General features: G+C 36.2%; 1 protein-coding gene and 1 pseudogene across 1 annotated transcript in view; one reads left to right on the top strand and one right to left on the bottom strand.

The window, feature by feature from the left end:
• LOC145263209 (uncharacterized) overlaps positions 1-25,445 on the top strand; it is a 165,068-nt gene that overhangs the window by 85,524 nt on the left and 54,099 nt on the right. Inside the window, exons 7-9 of the mRNA XM_080120284.1 lie at positions 5,785-5,938; positions 11,926-12,111; positions 23,729-23,848. Coding sequence (XP_079976410.1) covers positions 5,785-5,938; positions 11,926-12,111; positions 23,729-23,848 — 460 coding nt within the window. The remainder of the gene's footprint in view (positions 1-5,784; positions 5,939-11,925; positions 12,112-23,728; positions 23,849-25,445) is intronic.
• On the bottom strand, positions 6,899-7,015 carry LOC145263518 (5S ribosomal RNA; annotated as a pseudogene).

The raw sequence follows: 25,445 nt of genomic DNA, 5'->3' as shown, positions 1-25,445 counted from the left end.
AAAGTCACGAGCAAAAAATCTTCAAATATTTTTAACACGTCTATACCGCATGACATCCCAGATGAAAGAGAGTGAAAGAGAGAGAGAGAGAGAAAGGAAGTCGATATCACCACCTATCAGTTTAAACATGCAACTCTGGAAATAAGGAATGATAACCTTAGGTGTCTCAAACTTGAGGGTGTTATGCATTGTGTCCGTGTGTGCGCTGCATGCAAGCAAAGCTGACTAGTAGTTCAACAAACGTCGTTATATATCCGCTTCCCAGCACTGCTAAAAAAAATGCACAACTGTAGAAGCAAGATGTGCCCGCAGTATTTTGGAGCTGATGGCAGCTATCACTAGCAACTGCCACCTTCTCCTTGTGTTAGCATTTTTTTAGTCGTTTATTCATACTCAGTAATTTACAATAATGTACAAAGGTATGTTTTGTTTTCGAGGAGGAGGAGGAGGAGGAGGAGGAGGAGGAGGAGGAGGAGGCTTCACTATAGATGTTCTGGTTTTGGGTCATCTTTCAACCGGGCAAAGCCAGTACACAGCCCCTGCTAATAATAATAATAATAATAATAATAATAATAATAATAATAATAATGCATTTTGATATATGGGAAGTGATATACAGTAATAGAAAAGTGCACAATATCCTAGATAGAGCAAGTGTGTTTAAATGCAGTTTTGCATGGGAAAAATAATTTCTTTGTCGTTTGTTAATATGTTGTACACCAGACCAAGAACACAGTTGCCTAAAACAAATACATGTAACAACGCAGTATCATATCGGTAATGAGTATACATTAATCAATCCAAAATGCTCAATATATTAGATAGAGCAAGTATGCTTAATAACCACATTGCCCCCCCCCCAAAAAAAAACATCACTCTGTTTTGCTATTTTATACAAGATAATCTACTCGGTGTTGCCTAGGATTTATCTCCTATATAATATTTTGACTGTAGAAATTCCCCTCTGGACCAAAGTATCGTAGGTTTGCAATAACAGATGCCACATACTAATTCATTATGTCTAAGCTATTAGCAACTATCTTATGTGATTTTTTAACACAATTCTAGAAACATTAAGTCGTTATTATAAAATGCTACATTGCATCCTAGGCGCAATATCTATAGAGGAACGAGTCTCCATTTTTTTTTCTATAAATATTTAGTTCTACTGCTACCAGTTGATGACACAGGGACAAATTCTATATTTTCCTATGATACTTTCATTGCAGCCCTCGTAGCTGGTTATTAGCTACATACACATAACATAATCTTTCCATTTCCCAATTCAAAAATAATAAATTCTTTCTTCTGACCGCCCATTCTGATTGGTTGAGACCTGACAATTCTATTATTCTGGAATCCACTTCTTCATATATAAACAAACGCCCAAGAAATTTACTAATATGGCTTCACTCTGTACATGAGGTAATCTTGCTAAAAAAAAAATAAATACAAACATAATAACCGTTCATAAACAGAAAATTCAATACTGTAACCTTACACTTATCTATGCACAAAGTCACTAATCCCCGCCCCCAAAAGCCCTTAAAAAACAACATTTATGGGTACCATTATTTATTTTTCGATTTTAGATGCTACTTTTTTGTTTTGTTTTTAGTTTGGTTTTTAGACGTTTTTTTTTTTTATATTTTTCTTCTTTTTTTTTTACATTTGCTATTACCGTGGACGATTTGAATTACTTATATATTTTCCAACGATTATGTAGGCTTCAATCATGTTACTTACCCTGTCAACCACTTACAAATAAGTTAACGCCTTAATTATGGAAACACTTATTTGTTATACATTTGTTTTTTTTTACCAATAATACTTTCTGTGGAGTATTTTGTTTCTCTTTTCCGGACTCATTATGAACACTACACAGACATTAACTTTGTTTTCGTTTTTTTAAAGTAATTTTTTTACCTTAGTTACACCTCCATAATTTTCTTTAAGATGACAACTTTTATAGGTTTTCGACTATGCTGAATAAGATAATCTTATTTAAATTTGGCAGAGACAACAAGTTTTCGAGATATAAACACCTGTATTATGCACTGTAATTCACTGGTCGCCATGTTGTACGTGCGAGTGATAAACAAATCTACTTCTCTCTCACAGACACTGCCAGGGCTCTACATTGCGAGTGAAACAGTCGCATTTGCGAGTGATTTTTAAAAATGGCGACTAGAAATAATAAAACGCTTATCTTTTGCCGATTGTATTGCTTTCACTGACAATCTTCCAAAAGTGAAAAATATCTTTTCAACTTTTTTTTTTTTATAAAGTGAACAAAGTTAAATTATTTAAATAATAAAAATTTAATAGAACAATATACCTTTTTAACGAGGGCCGTTTAAAAAAATATCTGAAGAAATTACAATGTTTATACCTTCCAGTATCAACATAAAATTTATTACATATTTAGAATTACACTTATTAAAAAAAAAAAAACAAAAAAAAAACAGAAAAATCTTTATGATGTACATACTCGTCACAGAACGAAAATGTCATATTCTAAAAACCATGTGGGTTTGGCTGGTAACTTTTCTATTTGGCTAGGAAACGAAAATATTTAGTTGTCAAAGGTTAACTAAAGATAAATTTGTCCATAGAGCCCTGACTGCCAACCCCAATTTTTAGGGGGGGGGGAGGGGTTATAGTATTTGCGGTGGGTATGCTGACAACAAATATTAAGATTAAATTTGGGGCAAATATTTTTACAACCTCGGCCCTCAAAAAATGGAATGTCTATTCCGAAAGCTGTTTTTAACATAAAGAGGTTGGGGGGGTGTCTATTCCAAAAATCATTCTTAAAGGTTGGGGATTGGCCACCACCAACAACCATAGTTTAATTTTTTACAAGGAGGGGAGAGGTCATGTTTACAACGGGCAACGTCGATTAACAGGTCCTGCTAGTAATAATAATGATATTTTATCATATCATAATAATGAAGTGTATTATCTGGTAATTGGTGCATAGTTCTCAGTTTCCTATATAGAGCAGGTGCGTTTAACGCAGCACATATAAGAAAATCTACTCAGCTTTGTTTGGGAGAGAAAGTGGTAGTCATCAAAAAGTGCTCTATATCCTAAGAATAGCAAGCATGTTCAAATGCAACTTTATTTTCTCTTTGTTTTATATGGTCCTGGGCAACTCCTGGTTTCCCTGCTACATTTTAAATGAAACACTTTAAAAGACTTCTAATAGATTTAACATTACTAAGAATTTCCTTCATGATTCTTCCATTATCAAATTTTTTTTTTTGAATAGAAGTACCTATCTCTATTTTTATTATTATATAAAAGTGTCTATGTGCGTGTATATTTGAGTGTGTGTCTGCGTGTGTGGGTGTGCGTGCGTGTGTGCATGCATGTGTGTGTGTGTCTGCGCGCTTGCATGTGTGTGTGCGTGCATGCGTGTGTGTGTGCGTGCATGTGGGTGCGTGTGTGTGCGTGCATGCATGTGTATGTGTGTGCGTGCGTGCGTGCGTGTGTGTGTGTGTGTGAGTTCCTTTCTTATAGGTTCTGTTTTCAAATGCCGACGTGTGTGTGCATGCATGCGTATGTGTGTGCGTGCGTGCATGTGTGTGTGTGCGTGTGTGTGCGCGCGTGTGGGTGTGTGAGTTCCTTTCTTATAGGTTCCGATTTCAAATGCCGACTGGTTCCAATATGGGGGGGTCGATTTAATAGAACGATGTATTAGAAACTGAGCACCCTTAGCTATCTACTATTATATAAAAGTCACTTTGTATGTGTGTGTGTGTGTGTGTGTGTGTGTGTGCGTTCCTTCCTTATATGTTCCCAAACGACTGAGCTTATTATTTGCAATTTTTTTTTTCTGGCAGTGTTCTTAGATATGTTTTGTACAGAAATTCATCCAATAGGTATCGAGAATCGAAAAAATCGGATTCTAAAAATAGTTTTTTTCTTATAGATAAAAAAGAAAAATTTTTACAAAGGGAATTTTTATACGTTACACCGGCAAGGGAGATAATAAAATTTTAGCAAATCATTTCTTCTTTAAAAAAAACAAAAAAAAACAGAATTATTGACCTCTGGAGGTATAGTTCAGTGGTAGAGCATTCGACTATGAATCGAATTATCCTCTGTTCAAGTCCTGGTATACCTCACAATTTTATTTTATTTTTTTCTTATTAATAAGCTCAATTTACGATAAAAGAAGAGGTACCATTTAAAATCGCCGCAAATCATTTTTTCTTTTGCATATTTTAAGGCTAAACATTAATCAAAAGTGCATTCATCAAGCCCAAACATCAGCTGACGTAATGTAAACAAACACTGAGGAATTTGATGAACGACATTATCATTATTATTTTTTTATTTTTTTGTGAATTAGTCCACCAGGATTGTAAGAGTATTCGATTCAGTCCGTTAAAACAATGGTACTTGATACCTCCTTACTAAAAACCCAACATTATTAAGATCAAGAGTACAGAGAACATGAGTTGGAGCAGACACATTGATAGCATTGTCAGGGCTGCTGCGAGGAAGGTGGGCTCTCTCTACCGTGCTAGAAAGTTACTTATGTTTGAGAGTATCCTGTACCTCTACAAGGCCACCATTCGCCCATGTATGGAGTATTGTTGTCACATTTGGGCTGGTGCATCTGCTACTAGTCTCTCGCTCTTGGACAGGATTCAAAAAAGAGTCGCCAACCTGATAGGTCCTGAACTGAAGCTTCAGCCTCTGTCCCATTGAGGAAATGTTGCATCCCTTTGCCTGTTTTAGAAGTATTTTAATGGTGTACGCTCTGACAAACTACATGCCCTTGTATCTCCTCGACGTAAATACTCCCGACAAATCTGACAGGCAGCAAAATCCCACCCCTACACAGAGATCCCTAGATGTAAGAAAGCCTTCTACTCTAATAGTTTCTTCCGAAGAACTGATAGACTTTTGGACTCCCTTCCAGGTTCCTGCTTTCCCAACTGTACTGACATGCAGAAGTTCAAGTGTAATGTGAACAGACATCTTGCTGCTCAACTCCCTAAATAGTACCCCTGCAACTTATGTCCTCGGTAGTAGCCCCTACATCAAAGTTGCACGGTGCCTTGTTCCTATTTACAATGCCTCCCCACGGGACAGAGTTAGACACCAGGGTCGTTTTTTAACGTGGAGAAAAGGAACAAAAATAAAAATTGTCTCAGTCGTGAAGGATTTCTCCCCCACTGACAAAGAACAAGAAATTGAAGTGCAGCATCTGAAGAACAGATACTACACTTTGATCTTGTCCCGAAGGCCAGTTTGGGATGAAAATTGAATAAAAAAAGAAAAAAAAGTGGGGTAATCATTGGAAATAAAAAAGGGGACATTTTTTCTTTTGATATTTTACGTCACTGAAAGTCTTCTTCTATTTTTCTTCTTTTTCTTCTTCGTCTGTTTCTTTCTTATCTTTTCTATTCTTACTATTGTTGTTCTTTTCTTTCTTTCATTTCTTCTTCTATGCCTTTCTTCCTTTTCTTCCTTTTCTTCTTATTGTCTTTTCCTCGTCATCTTCTTCGTCTTATTCTTCTTCATCTTCTTTTTATTTTTCTCTTTGTTTTTTTTAATTTTCTTTCCTTTCTTCTTCTTCTTCTTCTTCTTCTTCTTCTTCTTCTTCTTCTTCTTCTAAATTATTTTCACCTTTATTTTTGTCCATTTTGGCATTAAAAAATTTTGGAGGTCATTTCTATTGCCTTTTACTTTTTTGCTTTTTTCCCCCCAAACGAATCTTTGACAGCCATTTTAAGTAATTCCATACCTTTGTTCTTTTTTATGTAGGAAGAATCTCTCGGAAACACCCGTCGATGTTTCGCTATCTCCAAGGGCTACGAGTGAACCCACAAGTATCACCCGGGAGAAATCTACAATATCCGTTGAGAAAAATGATGCATTGGAATGCAGAGGATATCGAAGACCAAAGTTATCGCCGAAGGTAGGCAAGATACGTTCATTTAGTCATTTAGCATGTAGCGATGTTATTTGGTGTTGCTGGTCCTAGACACGTGTACGCATTGACTCGCAAACCCCATCATCATCATCATCATCATCATCATCATCATCATCATCATCATCATCGTCGTCATCGTCGTCGTTATCATCATCATCATCATCATTGGCATCATCGTCATCATCGTCATCATAATCATCATCATCATTGGCATCATCATCATCATCATCATTGGCATCATCATCATTATTATCATCGTCATCATCATCATCATCATAATCATCATCGTCATCGTCATAATCATCGTTGTCGTCATCATTGTCATCATGATCGTCGTCATCATCATTATCATCATCATCGTTATCGTCATCATCATCATCATCATCATCATCATCATCAGCTTCACGTCTGTTTTACATGCTGCCATGTTGGGCAGCTTTCAGGAATTGACTTCTAAACTAACCTATCTCTGCCCGGGTCTTTATTTATCCCTCTTTCTTTCACATGTATTTGTATCACTTCCCTCATGTTTTTCTTGTCTTTCTCCTGCCAACTGACTGCTACCTCAACTGTTCTACATTCATTTTTCTAATATGTTCTACACATAGCTATGGGCTGAAGCAATTGTATGCAGCTGTTGCCAATAAAATCTTAACTATTTGAAATGAACAATAAAATGTCTATTCCTGGTAAAGCAGTATACTATAATACATACATATATATATATATATATATATATATATATATATATATATATATATATAAGAGCTCTTTCAGTCTTTGACAGACTATGGATACCTATGTATGGGTGCCTGCATATGAATTTTTTATGGCAGGTGTGCAATCTCCAACCACACCTCTCCTGAGTCAATATTGTTAAATACCAATGGCAAGTGAAGTGTATGTACAGGACGACTGGAAACAAATGCCGAGATAAGCGAAGAGCACATACAGCGCTTAGAATTCCCAAATGGTCACCCATCTGGTACTAACCAGGCTCAACATTGCTTAACTTCGGTGATCTGACGAGAACCGGTGTGTCAACGTGATTATCCCGTATATATATATGTATATATATATAGTCATCCACATACAGTACTGTTTCGCTGTTTCACAGCTCATCAGTGCGGCTAAACAGGCAACTACCTCAAGTCAAGATTGAAACCCGACTGTCTGTACGGCAGTCAAGGCTCATAACCATTACGCTATTGGCGGCTGCTGAACGTATCTTTGCCTGGTCATAAAATACGCTTAAATAAGATACTTCAATTTGTCCAGATTTCATATCTATTATTATAGAGTCGTGATTTCAAAAGTAAAAAAAAAAAAAAAACTTATTTTTACTGCTATTTTCGTTTCCAGCACCATCGAAAACCCCTAATAGTGATAATTTAAAAAAAAAATTTTGTGGGTGGAAAGATACTGCACCTTTACCAATACTTCAATCATATTCATTTGTTTTCCTAGTTTTGCATATGAATTACAAAATATCTGATATTTCCCTAACACCTCTGACCTTGATGGAGGGGAGATTAAAACTTGCTGCTATGGTTTCAAATGATCTGAAATCACAGCAAGGGGAGACTTGATTCCAAATATTTCTCATATGTTATATCTCCTCTATTTAGTTTTCATACATAGAGTAAATTTCACAGATTATAAGGCTTAGTTGATACAGGAAATATTCATAATCGTACCTTAACCCTAACCCTAACCCTATTTCTAAAGAGGGGAGATATAACACATGAGAAATATTTGGAATCAAGTCTCCTTTTGCTGCTATTATGAAAATATGGAGACAGACAGACAGACATAAAGACATACAGCATTTTATATATTATATATACATACATATATGTGATGAGAATAATAGAAATATTATTCTGACAAAATAGAGAAATAAAAATAAAAAGGAACAAACCGAGTTCTCTAAATGCATTATTCTCTCATTCATTGCAGCATAACCACACCTTTGACCTCAAACAAGCAAAAATAGTTAAATTTATTTCAAATAAACCGCGCTGGAGACTTCTTGAATCAGCGCTTATTGCAAATTCAACCACAATTAAACAACGTGCAGGTTTCTATAATGTAGCGCCATTAATAAGTAAACTTTTTATTAAAAGAACATTATTTAACTGTAGACACAGGTTAACCTTCTCACACCATTCAAACACCGCCTGTAATAATTACTACATATAATCTCAACCAATAAATTACATAATAAAAGCACACTCATTTCATTTCGGTTACAAGCCTATATTTGAATTTTAACAAACATATTTTTTCCAGAAAGTATATTAACTGCGTTCATATCTTTTAAAAAACATATTAACATGACGTTATTAAAAATCTCCTCTTTAACAACGCAAGCTCCCCTTCTTTTTTTTTTTTTTTTTTTTTAATTCCCAACGTCTTTTTCCGTTTTCTGACATAGAACAGTGTCACACTTTGCACATGAAACATTTCCAAATATTTGTACTTGTATTTTTGTTTTCTTAATCTCATTCATCCAGAGGAAGTCTTGAAATAAAGACGAAACGTTGATGAATACATAACTCGGTTTGTTCCTTTTTATTTTTATTGCTCTGTACATATATGTATATTCGGGTTCAATGTGGCAGCATAAAAATACGTTTTATTTATTTATTTATTTTTTTTTTTTTTGTGTGGGATAGTGACATTATCTGATGCATGCTAGGTCGTTGTCAGTTGGAAAGAGGACGAAAAGAGAAAATATGTCGGTTGTTTGGGGAAGTATCGAACAAGTGGCAGAAGAGCACAAGCCTCTTACATACAACGCTGAGAGTTAAGAAGAATTCCGACCATTTTTTATACTTTTTCCTCTGCTTTGAGGATAAGCTAAGGTTTCATCAAAAACGAACACAACTTTGATGTCGAAGGAATTTACGTGACTAAAATCGGGGGGGGGGGAACCATAGATGATCTTTCAAGATGACAACTTGTTTTATTTATTTATTTTTATTTTGTTTCTAAATAAATTGAATTGAATTGGAAAAATCAGCAAGGGGAATAATTCATATTCTGTGTAAATTTCGGCCATTTTTCTGCAGTAAAATATTCTGCAGTCTCTCAGCAATTCATACAAACAGTTGGTTGGTTGTTTTTGTTTTACGGCATATCAACCCTTTTTAGGCCATTTAATGCCGAATCCAGTGATTGTGAAGAAAAGGTTTTTTATAGAATATGTATATATTTTTTTCCAGTCAGTTTCTATTTAACCCATAGTTGGGACCCTAACAGGTACTACTACACCGGGTCAGAGTGGACCTGGGAGTAATGGCAATTAAGGGGTGACTCCACACTCCTCAAAGCCCGCAAGCTGGTGCCTCACCATCGGATATAGTTTAAGGTCATATCCAGGACCTATACAAACAGCCTCGGGATGTCAATGCTTCACCTTACTCATTCACCACTGAAATAGCTTAACCTTACTCATTCACCACCGAAATAGCTTGCTGTAAAATATTCAGTAGTTTCCCAACAATTTATGTTAATTATTCTTCTCCTTCTTCACAATGCTCAGATTCAAAATTCAATACACATCTGACAAAACTCACTTCTGCCAAAAGGAAAGCCTTTCTTTGATCAATAAGGTTTTTATTGAAACCGTCTGCCTTTCATATGTGTATAATATGCTCTGAAGTCTCGTTATTTCATGAGATCACCAGCAGATATATTTTTTCTTGCTTGACGCGAACACTGCATGTGGTACAAAAATAAGGTTTGTATTCATTTTTAATCACACTTTCTCCACATGATAAGCTTGCTTGTTTTATGTTTTGTTAAATTGTTGCATCAAAACGGGGATATGTAATATAAAGAGGTTTTGAAACGGCGCCAGGCGGTTATATATAGTATTAGCAGGGAGACTCGACGTTGCCTGGGATTAAATGCTGATCAACGAATACTTACACTCCTATATTTTTATTGTCATCGAAATCCATGAAATCGCCCTGGAGGAAGCTTCACATGCCTCCATTCAGTAACTTAGTCCAAAATATATGTTATACAACATTGTACTCTAGAGAACCTACTGTTTCTTTTATAAAGTTAAAAAAAAAACATTAAGAAATTTATATACGAGGTTTGAACCTACAACCCACATCATGCAAAAAAACAAAAACAAAAAAAAAAAAACATGTAAATTTTCAAATCTTATAAAATTCTTTGTAGTTAATGAAAAAAAAAATTAAGGAACTTACGTGTAGAGTTTGAACCTACAGACCACGCCATGCAAAAAAAAACAAAAAAAACAAAAAACAAAAAAAAAAAAAACACGCTATCAACTTACCCATAGTCGAATTTTCATAGCCCGTTGTTCTATCATTGTTGCTAAGCAAGAACATGGAAAAAAACAGCTTTACCGATGATAGATAAATTAAAATAACGGTTTCGATTAGCGATTATTGGTAATTATCGGGGGTATTCTGAGACAAAACTTAACTAAGATCACTCCCAGACTTATACACTAAAGTTCTGTAAATGTTCAAGAAAATCTGTTCAGCCGTTTCGGAATCTATAAGGAACAAACTCACATACACAGAGACAAAGTTGCATTTATATAATTGTAGAGATACAAGGATTACAGAAGAGAGACTTGATGTTACGTGGCAGGATGGCATGATGAGTATTGAAAGAGAAGACCATGATAACGTATAGGACCAATATGCACGTATATGTTGGATGAAGGTTGTTTGTGTCATTATATTTTATGCTTAAGAGTGGCTGTTTATGATGGGGAGCACATATGTGAGGGGAGGACAATGTTCTTTATGTTGGTGATGACAAGACAAAATTATGTGCTTGGGTTTAAAAAGCAAGCACGAAGATCAGGTTTAAAAGACAGGCACATATACATTTATTATTTGTGGCTGGAATACTTTTTCAGAACCACAAATGTCACATTACTATATCATGAACATTTCCCTTGACGCCGCTTCCAGCGTCTCAAAACGATCCTCTTTCTTCGATAGTTTGATCCCAACTCTCAAAAAACTTAATTCTATATTACATTAACTTAATTCCTATGACGTCACCCATCACGCTCACAAACATGTGAATAGAGCTGAAAGAGAGAAACAGACCAAATACCAAGGTCTCGTGTATGATATGAAAAGAAACTGGAACCTAAAGGGGATATCGATCATACCAGTTATCATAGGTGCCACAGGGCTTATGAAGAAGAACCTGAAGTCCTACCTAACTAATATTCCTGGTGAACCAAGTGCAAAAGAGATTCAGACAATTGCACTTAAGGGAACAGCGAGGATACTAAAAAGAGCTCTCGGTTGGTTTCAATAAAAAAGCGGGGCAATGTTGGCAGCTGGTTTGGCTGCCCCATACCCAGCATTACAATCTTCAAAGGAAGAAAAATAAAAAAAATTTTTTAAAAGTTGTTACCAGCGACTTGGTCCATAGATTTTCGAATTCCTTACAGAATTGTTTTCTTGACCCCAACTCTCACTATAAACAATATCCATGATTTCAACTCCTACAATAACAGCCAATGTTTCAACATTCCTGAAATATCATTTACAAAATACAATTTCTAAATTAATAAAAATCATCGATTATCAGTAATTCATAAATTCATAATAATCTTTGATTATTCTTTTCGGTGCTTTCGGTAGCTAACAATCTAACAAAATTTATAGAATAAAAAAAAAAAAATCAGCAAGGGGAATAATTTATATTCTGTGTAAATTTCTACTATCTTTTCCCTACATGACAACTGAAGCTTGCTTATTTTATTTTTTGCCAAACTTATTGAATTGAATTGGGGAAAATTAGCAAGGGGAATAATTAACAAAGTCCGACATCATAAACTTACACATAAAATTTTGCTATTTTTATTTTCTCTTCATAAAAATAATTCTAGGTTAAAATTAAAAAAAAAAAAATCAAATTAAAGGAAAAATTTATTTGTGTTAACGCTGTTCTTTTTCTAGGATCAAAAAATCCTCGACATAATGAAGTCGAAAATGGAAGAAGAGCGAGCCCTCATCGTTCGGAGAGAGAAGCTTCATCTTGCTTGGGATGATGAACAGAAACGGGAAGAAGCAGCTAAAATGGCTATGGAAAATATCCGCAGGAACCGACTGGCTGCAGAAAACCTCCTTCGAAAACAAGAACAGGTAAGATTAGAGGTGAAAGGGATGAGTTTAGCTCCATATCGCACCTCATGTTATTCAAATGTCACTCAATTTACAGAGAGTTTTAAGAAATTTGAAACAAAATTTGATGAAGAGTATTTACCTCGAAATATCTTATAAAACACTGTTGCACACTGTGAAGAAGTTGAAATTAAATCAAGTAAAACCATTATATCTATAAAAGTGAAAATGTGTGTGTGTATATGTGTGAGGATACTTCTCAACTTATATGCTCACAAAATTTTTTATCTACAGGCTTGTAATTTGGTATGTAGTGTATTTAAACATATGGGAAACTTTTTAATCGGTTTTTATCTGGAAAAAAGATCTGCTAAGAGATCAAAATTGAAAAATTTAAAGGACGTGTCAAGCTGGCCTAATGGTTATCGTACTTGATTCACTGTCTTTAAGATTTGGCGATACGCTCAATGTAATTGTTCCAACTCATGTTTCCTGAGAGCGTGAGGCCGAGGAGTTTAAAGTATGTACTTTCAGATCATCATATCTTGTCGCTCCATCTCTTCAACCAGCGGCGTGTGTTTTCATTACCAACACTGAGGTCTTTGTCTGTGCAGTTGGGCCCCAGTGGGCAAGATGTTAAAATGTGCTCGATGGTCTGAACTTGGGCACCACAGGGGCATTCAGCAGTTGTAGAGTAACCCCACATGAGGAGGTTGTCGCCAGTTTTTGCAACTTTTGCCCTTGCCCTATTCAGAGTGACCCACTCCGAACGGGACAGGTGTGTGCCAGGTGGTAAGGTTTCACTGGGCTCTGGCAGTGCTATATTTGTAGACTGAGGGTCTACCTTTCTCCACATCTGCAGTCAGTAAGAGGATGTAGGAGTGTCCGGTAGTTCCTCCACTGTGGCAAGCTTCGCCGGGACACAAGTCGTCTAGCCACCTCCGAGTAGCCATAGAGAGGGTGTCTGGGGTCTTCGAGTTGTTTAGTACACTCAACTCTCGCAATTATATCCCGGCGGACTTTAGGTGGTGGTATGCCACTTAATCAGTATAGGGCTGGTAGAGGTGTGCTTTTTAAATTTCCGGTTATGATCCGGCAAGCTTTGTGGAGATCTGCGTCAATGCGGTGAGCATGGGCTGAGCGAGATCATACTGCAGCGCCATATTCAGCCGTGGAGTAACATAGGGCTAATGATGTTGTCCTTAGCGTGTGTGGGTCTTCTCCCCAACTCGAGTTAGCCAGTATGTTGACTAAGTTAATTCGAGGCGCGATCTTCTTTCGGAGCTTGTCTATGTGTGTCTTGAAGGAGAGAGTTCGGTCCAGTGTGATGCCAAGGTAGACTGGATATGGTTCATTTACTAGCTCCTTACCTTCCCATTGGATCTTCAGCTTCCTGTTGGCTATGTGGTTGTTAAGGTGGAAACTACAAACTTTTGTTTTCCCAGGATTGGGATTGAGGAACCATTTCTTAAAGTAGGAGGCTAGGGTTTTTAAGGCACTGGAGATTCTTTTCTCAATTGCTTCAAAGCTCTTGTCTTGTGTCGCAAATTACGTGTCATCCGCATAGATGAATCTACGGATGTCTTTAAATTCTGGTAGGTCATTTGTATAGATGTTAAACAAAGTCGGCGCCAAGACAGAACCCTGGGGCAGACCATTCTTCTGTGACCTCCACCGACTCTGCCTACTATCCATTTCGACAAAGAATCTTCGATTCCGGAGAAGAGATTCTATAATGGAAACCATTTTTCTGTTCTTCAAGGTCTGGCCAACTTTCAGCAGAAGTGCTCGGTGGTTGATGGTGTCTTTCAGATAAAGAGTCATTGGCTACATTGAGAGTATCGCCAGGACCGCTGCGAAGAAAGTAGGTTCTCTCTACCGTGCTAGAAAGATACTAATGCCCGAAAGTATCCTATACCTCTATAAGGCCACCATTCGCCCATGTATGGAGTATTGTTGTTATATTTGGGCTGGTGCATCTGCTACTAGTCTCTCGCTCCTAGACAAGGTTCGAAAGAAAGTCGCAAATCTGATAGGTCCTGAACTGTCATCTAAACTTCAGCCTCTGTCCCATCAACGAAATGTTGCATCCCTCTGCCTTTTCTACAAGTACTTTAACGGTGAATGCTCTGACAAACTGCAAGCACTTGTGCCCCCTCGACATAAATACCCCCGATAAGCAGCTAAATCCCATCCTTTCACAGTAGAGATCCCTAGATCTCCAGTAGTTTCTGCCCCAGGACAGTTAGACTTTGGAATTCCCTACCGGGTCCCTGCTTCCCCAACTGTACTAACATGCAGAAGTTCAAGTGCAACATGAACCGACATCTTGCTGCCCAACTTCCTACACAGTACCCCTGATGCCTATGTCCCTGATAGTAGCCCCCTATAACAAAGTGGCAATGTGCCATGTTTGGGGTGAAAATGTAAAAAAAAAAATACCGATAGCCATGGCTAATAATAGACTACCTGAAAGCTCTTCATTCGAACTCCTTGGCTTAACATTTACAGCGAACATGAATTAGAATAGATACATTGAGGGCATTGCCAAGGCTGCTGCAAAGAAGCTGGACTCTACCATGCTAGAAGGCAATTTATACCTGAGACTATCTTTTACTCTACAAGGCCACCATACACCCATGTATGGAGTATTGTTGCCACATTTCGGTGCATCTGCTATTAACCTTCCTCTCCTCGACAGGATTAAAAAAAGAATCGCTCAACCTGATAGGTCTCGCTCTGTCAACCTAACCCCAACCTATGTCCCATCGATGAAATGTTGCATCCTATTTTATAAGTATTTTGAGAGAAGATGCTCTGATGAACTATAAGCCCTTGTACCCCTTCGACGTAAATATCCTAAAAAAATTGAAAAGCAGCAAAATCCCTCCCCTACACAGTAGTGATCTCCAGTTTCTTTCCCCAGACCGCCAATCTTTCACGAGAAACACCCGTCTGGCTGAAACTACTGTCAACAATTTTCCCCACTCTTTATCTGTGCCTAAATCCAGACGTAGATTCCATGAGGAAAGCTTCTTTCTTAGAACTGCACGCCAGTGGAACTCTCTGCCGCTTGCCTGTTTCCCACCTGACTACAACTTGGACGTACGTCTTCAAGTCCAACATAAACAAACTCCTGACAAACCGCCCCCTTAAGTAAGACACTCTATCAAAACCGGCAATACTAATGATTACTACAATACTATCTCATTGATTACTGTACACGCAATAACCCTTATCCCTGAGTGGCCTTCGGGCTTTGATAAGTGGTGACCTACATGTAAAAAAAAAAAAGGGAAAAAAAAAGACTTTGGAATTCCCTCCCGGCTCCCTGCTTCCCTGCAGAAGTTGAAGTATTATGTGAACAGTCATCTTGTTGCCCAACTCCCTACATACTAATTATGTCCCAAATAGCAGTCCCTTTACATCCAAGTGACATTGTGACTTGTTTAAGGTGAAAATGCAATAAAAAAAAGTAAAAATTACTTAGAAAAAAAAGAAAAATCAGTTCCTTTTTATCATCTTTGTCAACACCGGTATATTTCCATTTCTTGCATGGTGAAAGCCTTCTGTTTTCTTTCTTTTTTTTTTCTTTTTTCTTTCTTTTTACAAGGTGGTCACCACTTATCAAGGCCCGGAAGCCACTCAGGAATAAGGGTTATTGCATGTACAGTACGTTAGTGTGGAGATTTAATAAAGTGTCTACTTAAGGGAGGGGGGCGGTTCATCAGGAATTTGTTTACGTAAGGCTTGAAGACATCCAGGCTGTAGTTAGGTGGGAAGCAGGCAGATGGAACAGAGTTCCACAGGCGTGCAGTTCTAAGAAAGAAGCCCTGTTCATGAAATCTACGTCTTGATCTAGGCACAGATAAAGAGTGGGGAAAATTTCTTACAGTGGTTTCAACTAGACGGGTGTTTTTCATAAAAGATTGGTGAGGAGGCACCAGAGATTGGAGCTCAGACGAGCACCTGCCATCGAAATAACGATAAAACAAGGATAGGCTCGCAATGTCTCTTCTGTGGGAGAGAGGTTGCAGGGAAGAGAAAAGGCCCCCCCCCACTAAGCTACAAAGTCTATTTTGTACTCTGTCAAGGCAGGATAGGCTGTATTTAGCAGCTCCTGCCCAGATATGGCAGCAGTATTCCATCCTTGGACGTACTTGACTTTTCTTTCTTAAAATGTCGATGTAAAATCTAATATATAAAAAGCTATATGTCTGTCTGTCTCCATATTTTCAAACTCTATCTCCTCCAAAACTAAAAATCAGAGCAGCTTTAGGGGCCTCAAATGATTGGATTTTTTATGGGTCTTTAGCCAGTTAAAATAGTCTTTAAGGGTTAAAAATGGGTCAAAATTGAAAAAAAAAGTCGTTATACATTTTGTAAATAGATCTTAGTTTATTTTTAATTTTTAAATAGTCCATATATGTATCACATTGGTAAAAAGTGGTAACCCTTATCCCTGAGTGGCTTCCGGGTCTTGATAAGTGGTGATCACTGTGTAAAAAAAAAAAAAAAAAAAAAAAAAAAACGTCACCAGCTTTGAATGCTACAGTTTGGTTTCGATTTTAACTGATGACACCTAAATACTTTTTTTTTTTTACTTTTGAAATCATGACTCTATACTAATATAGGCTCTCTCTACTGTGCTAGAAAACTACTAACACCCGAAAGTATCCTGTACCTCTATAAGGCCACCATTCGCCCATGTATGGAGTATTGCTGTCACATTTGGGCTGGTGCATCTGCTACTAGTCTCTCGCTCCTAGACAAGGTTCAAAAGAGAGTCACAAATTTGATAGGCCCTGAACTGGCATCTAAGCTTCAGCCTTTGTCCCATCGACGCAATGTTGCATCCCTCTGCCTGTTCTAGAAATATTTTAATGGTGAATGCTCTGACGAACTGCAGAGACTTGTGCCCCCACGACGTAGACACCCTCGACAAACCCGACAGGCAGCTAAATCCCACCCCCACACATTAGAGATCCCTAGATGTAAAAGATCTTTTTACTCCAGTAGTTTCTTCCCCAGAACCGCTAGACTCTGGAATTCCATTCCAGGCCACTGCTTCCCCAACTGTACTGACATGCAGAAGTTCAAGTGCAACGTGAACCGACATCTTGCTGCCCAAATCCCAACATAGTACCCCAGTAGTTATTGCCCCTGATAGTAGCCCCCTAGAACAAAGTGGCAATGTGCCTTGTTTGGGGTGAAAATGTAATTAAAAATATATATATATATATATATATATATATATATATATATATATATATACGAAATCTGGGCAAATTAAAATATCATATTTAAGTTTATTTTACGCCCAGGCAAATCTGCCTCTCCTCCACTAGTATTTGATAAAACTCATCAACAAACTGAAATAGAAGTTCATCTAAATTGATAATGACAGATGATGCAACCATTTATTGAAAAACATCTTCAAGATTTTGAAGTTCTAAATTTTTTAGATGATGGCTGATTGTTTATATTACTTGTATTGATTGGACTATCGTTCTCATCTTGAGTGTTACTTGTGTAACGTTTCGGTCTGTTTTGCCTTCGACCTTCTTCAGGCATGTTTCATTGTTGTTTGGAAAAGAAAAGGGGAAAGTTATTGCCTCCATAGTTATTTTCGTATTCTGTGAGTTAGTCTCTGCTTTGTGGTTTTAGTTTCGAATTTGTCAAAGCCGTGACATGGGGAGAGTTCGAAAAGTCGGGACTAGCTGATCACATATCGGAAAGAAAAAGGAACACACTTCCGTTTGTGGAACGAGGTCAACATAATTGACAGGGATTCAAGGTGAAGAATCAGGCGACTCAAGAAGGCAGCACATATGCTAAAAAAAATGAAAAAGAAAAATTACTAAGCCGACAAAGCCTGGAATTTAGCAACATTTGAAAGATTGCAGGTTTTTAACCCTGATACACAAAATAGTACAGCTCAGCTATAAATGAATATTAGAAAATGTATAGTGTGTGATTTTGTTTAGAATTCAGTATGGCTGCCAACATTCTTCACACTTTCTTATGATGCCTGGAAACTGGATTGACTGATTCCACAACGGACATTCCTTTTCTTTTCTTTTTTTTTTTTTAACTGCTTATGAAGACTCTGTGGTAGGTTATAATTGCCTTGCAATATATTTGTGTTCTGAATGGTATTTCAGTATGATGAACTGATTCTTATACAGTCACTCCTGCTATTTCATTTATTTTATGTTCCATTATTTTTGGTTTGATCAAATTGCACAATGACATGAGTATTCTCATGACAGTTTGGCTCAAAATAACAAATTAAAAGGGAGTGTTTTGCTTAATAACATTGCTAGAAGATTGCCATACAGGGCCAATGAGCTTCCTCTATCTGGTTTTGGGTTTCAACAGAGCCTACCTTTCTTTGTTGTATTGCCCTGACTCAGGAATATGAAAATATCTATGGAGCAAGTAACTTTTCTTTTCTTTTCTAAACAACCAACATGCCTGATGAAAGTCGAAGGACAAGCTGACTGAAACGTTGCATAAATAATACTTCAGATGAGAACAATAGTCCGACCAATACAAGTAACATGAACATATCTTCAAGATTTCTTCATAGCAGAGACTACCATTGTCCCACGACGTTCTGCCAATACGTGCCAATTTATGCTTCATAAATTTAACTGTAGGAATAACATTGAATCTTGGCGAAAAATTTCAGCAATGTTTCATACTAAATCATGTTTATTATTTAGTTTAATTATATTTGAACCAACACGCATTTTTTTTTTTCATTACGACTGTTTTATTTAATTTATTATACACTAGCAGGACCTGTGGAAATTTCACAGGGGACTGATTCATATGTAATATATTGATGTTGGCATTCTGTAGATGTCCAGTGTAAATGGTGACGCTTTGATATTATTGTAGCTTTTTTGTTAAAACTGCAAAAGTATTTATCCAAGCTAACAGGGACGTCCGGCATAGTCCAGTCGTAAAATATGCTTAAATATGATATTTTAATTTTTGCAGATTTCGTATATATTATTATAGAGTTAATGTTCTATCGATTTTTTATATATTATACAGTTGTGATTTCAAAAATAAAAAATATATCTATATGACTTGGGTTCATCAGCTTGAATCAAAACCGAACCCCAAACTTAATTTCTGACGAGGACGCATCACAGACCGTCTGAAACGCGCGTAAAACGATTTCAATGACTTAAAAACATTATTACAATGATCCAAACATGATTCTCAATGAAAAACCAAGACACGGAATAATAAAATAATGTTAAAAAATACACATTGTTGGTGACTACTCCCTTATTTAAATATATATATATATATATATATATATATATATATATATATATATATGTATAATTATTTTTTACTATAATAATTAAATACCTACAGAAACTAGTGTTTCATCCTTTCGGCAATCTTCAGTGCAGGGTGTCACGATTAACATCAGTCGACAGATTCAAACTCGGCAACACGAGTCATCTCTGGCTCGATTAGCAAAGACCGTATCCATTCGGCTACTATTAACCGCGTGAAATAACGCTAAATTTAAACATTTTAATTTTAAATGTTCTTTACATCAGTCAGACAGTGATCTTATCATTATATGATGATCTATCCATAAGAGCTAAATTGACTGACTTAATTCAACTGAAAGTGCTCAATGATAAGAAACGAGTTTCTTAAAGGGGCTGTCATAATATATATATATATATATATATATATATATATATATATATATATATATATATATATATATATATATATATAAAACTTCTGATTTCTTCAGCTATAATTGAAACCGAAACCAAAACTTATTCTTGATAAAATTATTCATAAATAAAATAGATTACTAATGTGCCATCAGCTAAAATCGAAACCGAAACCAAGACTTATGAAGAATTCTTGATAAAATTCTTTTTAAAAAATAGATTATTGGAGTGCCATCAGCTATACTCGAAACCGAAACCAAAATTATGAAGAATTCTTAGTAAAATTATTTAAAAAAACATTTAATGGCTTGAGGGCTATCAGCTATAACCGAAACCTAAACCAAAACTTATGAAGAATTCTTGGTAAAATTATTTATTACAAGAAATGGAAGTACATAACAATTAAATAACCCGGATGTAAGCTTGAGACAGAAAATAACACACAGTCTATCGTATTAATATATAGATATGAAAATTACATATTTTTTACTTTGTTAAGTAAATATTCATTCATTTCTTCTTATTTATTTCTTTTTTTAATTTATTATATTAAAAAAAAAATTAAAAAATTATATAAATAAACATATTTATTTAAAAATTTTTGTGGATGGCCAATGCCCCTCCAGGGGCTCAAGGCTATGGATGGATGGAAAATTGGTCACGTGACTGAGAGGTGGCTTCTGATTGGACAAGCCAGGAAGGAAGTGCAATCAAAATCTCCAGCCGGGAGAATTTGCTCCTGCTTATGTTTGTTGCAATTTTCGTCTGCTGCACACTCCTTATGCAATCCTCTGCCTGTGTAAGAGTCAAATATGTCCAAAGATAGAGCACTGCTCCCACATCTGGGGAGGTGCCAGTCAGTGCATCCATTCCTCCCTGTCCACAGTACAAAATAGACTTGTGGGTGATACCAACTTCTCCACCATAGACCATCTTTCTCATAGAAGAGTTACTGCTAGACTTTCTCTACTCTACCCTTATTTTCATAGCAGGTGATCGGCTGAGCTCCAATCTATGGTCTCTCCTCCCTGTAAAACATGCACAACAAAAACTTGTCTACCTACAACCAATGTCAGTAAATTCATTTTCTCTGTGTTCCTAGAACTAAGCAGAGCTTCCACGAGCAAAGTATCTTTTTCTAGAACTGCCCGTCTGTAAGACACAATAGCTGGTTGACTATAACATTGTCGTTTTCAAATTCAATATAAACAAATTTATGTTGAGTCACAATTCATTCATTTTCTTTTTCATTTATTTAGTTTATTTGATTTATTTCATTTTTTAAAAATCTTGTACAGCGTTAATTACTTCTGTAAAAAAAATCCTGTCATTAAAAATATTTATTTTAAAAAAGTCTGTAAATAAAAATTATGTAAATAAACATTTTTTAAAAATTCTGTAGATAAAATAATTCTGTAAGTGAACATATTTATTTTTTTAAAAAAATCTCTTTAAATACACGTATTTATCTTTATAGAATTCTTTATTTATTAGAAAAAGATTTTCTGTAAATAAACATGTTTTAGATAACATTTCAATGCGAATGATCAGTTTCCGGATATTCTTATGTCTCCACCTAAATTTTCGTCAAGATATTTCCGACGGTACAGTGGACCCCCGACATACGAGATTCATTCGTTCCCGGATGAAGCTCGTATCTCGAATTAAAATGGCACCATTAAGGAGACGTAGTGAAACACGGCACACTCGACCACCTAGCAATTGCATCTGGAAACTCGTAACTTGGATTTTAGCTCGTATGTAGGGAAGGATTTTTGCTCTGAAGCCATCTCGTATCTCGAATTTCTCGTAACTTGGATAGCTCGTATGTCAGGGGTCCACTGTATTACCGTTTACTTCCGACGAGTTTTAAAACCAGAAGTCGCTTGGATAGGTAAATATGCCAGATCACCGACAAAAAAAAAAAAAGAAAAAAAAAAAGTAAGCCTCGGGAGAACTCAAACCTAACACTTCAAACCTATCATCTGCGGTTGTAACTATTATAGCTCTTTCCATGGAATCAAACACGGCAGAATCAATCGAGCTGGATGTTTTTCTGGCGCTTGTTAAGATAGGCGACAGATACGTGGTTTTAAGGAAAAAGCAATGTTACTTACTTAATTTCCATGTCGAAAATAGTAATATATCCAAAAATTACGAAAATTCATCAAATAGAGCAACTGTTATCGTGTTTCTAATAATAATAATAAAAAAAAGTATTTTGCTATGGTCTAAAACAGTACGTCAGCCACTAAAGTGGTGAAAAGGGAGATAAGTATTCCCTTGTATTGTAAGATATTCTCTCACCTCGGTTTTGCCCCTTGGCAGAATGAAAAAAAAAACAAAAAACAAAAAACAAAAATAAAACAACTAGAATTCACAACCGGCTCACCTTTAAACTTCAACATAAATTTTATTAAAGTAAAAAGATCCAAACTGCAAAAGATGTGTCACCTTTAGCTATCTGCTGTGCAGGGGCGGCTGGTAACACCCGAAAAAAGTAGTAGTTCAAGGTTTATCTTCGTGTTTGCAGGATACGATACTCCATGCGGTTTGAAGAACAGTTGCAAGAAGTCGATGAGTTAAATGATGCCTTCCAAGGATGAATGCTTCGAGTCCGATAGTCATCATGGAGTTCACTGTAAATAACTGTCCGAATGGCGGACAAAGGACAGGTCAAAATGGAGACCTTAATTTTGTCTCTGAAAGACGTTATATAAGGAACGATGAAAGTCAATCAATTCGCAGAGCACAACAGTGTACGATGAATATAATATTCCACCCAACATAAGGGCATTGGTGTTTGCAAATGATAATAACATTTCGTCCCACATGTAGAGGACTAGGACATATAAATCCTAATCCCGTTACAAAAGAAAATAATGAAACGAATGGAATGGAGGAAATAATAACTCAATTGCGGGATGAAATAAACATGTTGTTTATTTTCTGTTGAAAATAAAAATGGTTTAGGTGTAACACGTGTTCATTCAGGCGTTGACGACTACATGCGTGGAAAAGAAAGAAATGAAGTCGAAGACGAGAAATTGTCGTCCCGCACGAAGAAAGGAAAATAGAAAAGGAGTGTTTGCCTCAGCAAAACCGTGCGTTCATGATAGCAGTCGTCCACGTGGAAAAGTTTTCAAACCAAGAGCTATGGACGCCGAACTTGCCTGGCTGATGAACCCAGGCAAAAAGGGAAGAAAAGAGGGAGTTGAATAGTGTCGTGGACTTTTATATCGGGGTGAGTGTTCTGACTGCGCATGTCTGAAATTCCTTTCAGGGGAAGTGACATTTCGCATGTGTGCGTACTTGTGCACGTATGTGTGCGTACATGTGTGTGTATGAGGATGTGTATATGCGTGTGTGTGTGTGTGCGTATGTGCGTGCGTACATGTTGGTGTGTATAGGTGAGGAAAACATGTTCGAACACACATTAGGGCATTAATACGTCCCAATGAGACAAAGGGGTTTTGAGGCTACAAGCCTCGAGTGAGTTTTTTTATGTCCATTTTGGCCTGTTGTCTTTGTGAAAACCGGCTGCCTGAAATATGAAAAACAGCGTCAATAATACGCCTCTGCAGTTATTAAGAACAATCAATCCGATAGGTTCAACAAAATCATGGGCAGTCAAACGACCAATGAGGTGCCTGCTTATTTCTGCAGAATTTCTTACAGTATTCGCAATCTTCAAGGTGTTCAGATCTAGGGAACATACCATTTCCCCCAATGTTCTGTAAAAATTACTTTTAACTATAAATAGTTTTCTACTCGATGAATTGTCGTAATTTTTTAATATTTTACTATTTTTGACATGACAAGTAAGTACTGTTATTTTTGCTTAAAACTACATATTTTTATAGAAATCCGTTTGTCGACTCTATCTCAACAAGCGCCTTTTTTCTTTTGATGTCTTTTAGGAATACTGGGAGAACGAGAAGAAGAAGCTGAACCAAATGGAAATTTTGCAAAAAGAAATGGCGATCGAACGGGGCTCCGAACATCGAGCGAAACTCCTTGCTGAACAGCAAGAAAAAAAAGTAACTATGACCCCAACCTTAACCCTAACCCTCTCTCTCGTCTTTTCGCAAAGGAAAGAAAAAAAGAAAGGTAATAATCGCTTGTGAATGTACCCGGATATAAGATACCCGAATATAAGAAAAATTTATATGAGAGCGATTTTCTATGGGCAAATGTGTAGTTTAGCAGCGTAAATTATTTGACAAACAAAAAAATTATAAAACTATTTATTTTTATATAAAACACATAATTAGACCCAAAGGCTGAAACAAAACCAGAAAAAAAAATACATTTTTATTATTTTTTCAGCATTTTTATTAGACTAAATATACGACAATCGAGGCCGCCATATTGCTTTTAAAATTTGGCCTTTCTAAAGTTTGATAGATTGGTCTTTTTAAGGCCAAATTTAGCCTTTCTTATGCTCTTTCATTACAAAAAATGTAGCGGTCAAAATCATGGTTCCATCAAAGGGGAGAGGCAAATGATGGTACAGAACTCAAATTTACATATGTTAGGGCCTAAAACTGCACCGTTTGTCCATTTTCATCAGGATTTGATGTCCCCTGGGGACTTTTGGGACTAAATGGTAGGTGGGGGGGGGGCGGGCAAATGCTAAAATTAATAATTTTTTTATGCCTCGTTCAGTAGGTGTATCAGAATTTTTGGGGAATTTTTGACACCCCTAACACGAAACTGCGAATAAAATATAAAAAAAACTCGTCATTTCTCTTTTAAAAGTGAGTTTTTTATTTTCTTTATGCATTATACTTCGAAAATAAACTATTAAAGTTGTATAAAAAGTAATAGAAATATTATTTTTTATTTTTTAAAAACATTTTCTTTACTTAATGAAATCAATTGAATTTTACGAGTTCAATATTTTTCAATTTTTAAACTTTAAAAATCTATCAAAATTTTTCTATTGATTCAATTTTTACGATATTTTCAGGGTCGATGTGAAATTTTATGCTCTTTCCTATAAACCGAATATAATATTTTAGACAAACGTTTTTTTTTAATTCATGCCCTCCCCCCATTTTGAAATGTCTATTAAAATGTAAATAATTAATTTACTCACCAAAGTTTTATATATCACAAATTGAAGATAAAAAATCAATAATAATATATTCAAATTCAAAACAAAAAAAGAAGTGTTTTTTAGAAATTTACCTGTAAAGTCCGGAGTTTAAAACCTTTTTTTTAAAAACCATGTTTTTTTTTTTTTAAATGAAACCTTGGTCCTTGCTCCTTTAATTGAAAAAAAAATAGGGTTTGAATTACATTTTTTGAGTAATTATAAGCTTGGAAAGACAGAGGGCCGAATTATTCAATATTTTTTCATGCATTCGTAAGGTCAGTTTCTGACACACCTACTCTTTCACTGTACACTCACCGGGGACCATGCATGCTTTACTTGTTTACAAGAGGCGTGCAATAAGTAATATCCATGACCCACTTCCCATAGCAGTAGAGCAACGAAACTTGGCACAGTTATTAGTCTTTCTCTACATAGGAACCATCCAGAGTTATACATTTCTCCCATCGTTTGATGCAGTTCTGGAGACCGTTTTTGTAGAACACCCCAGGTTGGTCCTCCAACTACAACATTACTTC

This window comes from Euprymna scolopes, chromosome 38 (assembly GCF_053919585.1).
Source record: "Euprymna scolopes isolate OS-2025 chromosome 38, ASM5391958v1, whole genome shotgun sequence".
NCBI lineage: Eukaryota > Metazoa > Mollusca > Cephalopoda > Sepiida > Sepiolidae > Euprymna > Euprymna scolopes.
Note: the sequence above shows the minus strand (reverse complement) of the source record. Positions and strands in the feature narration are given on the sequence as shown.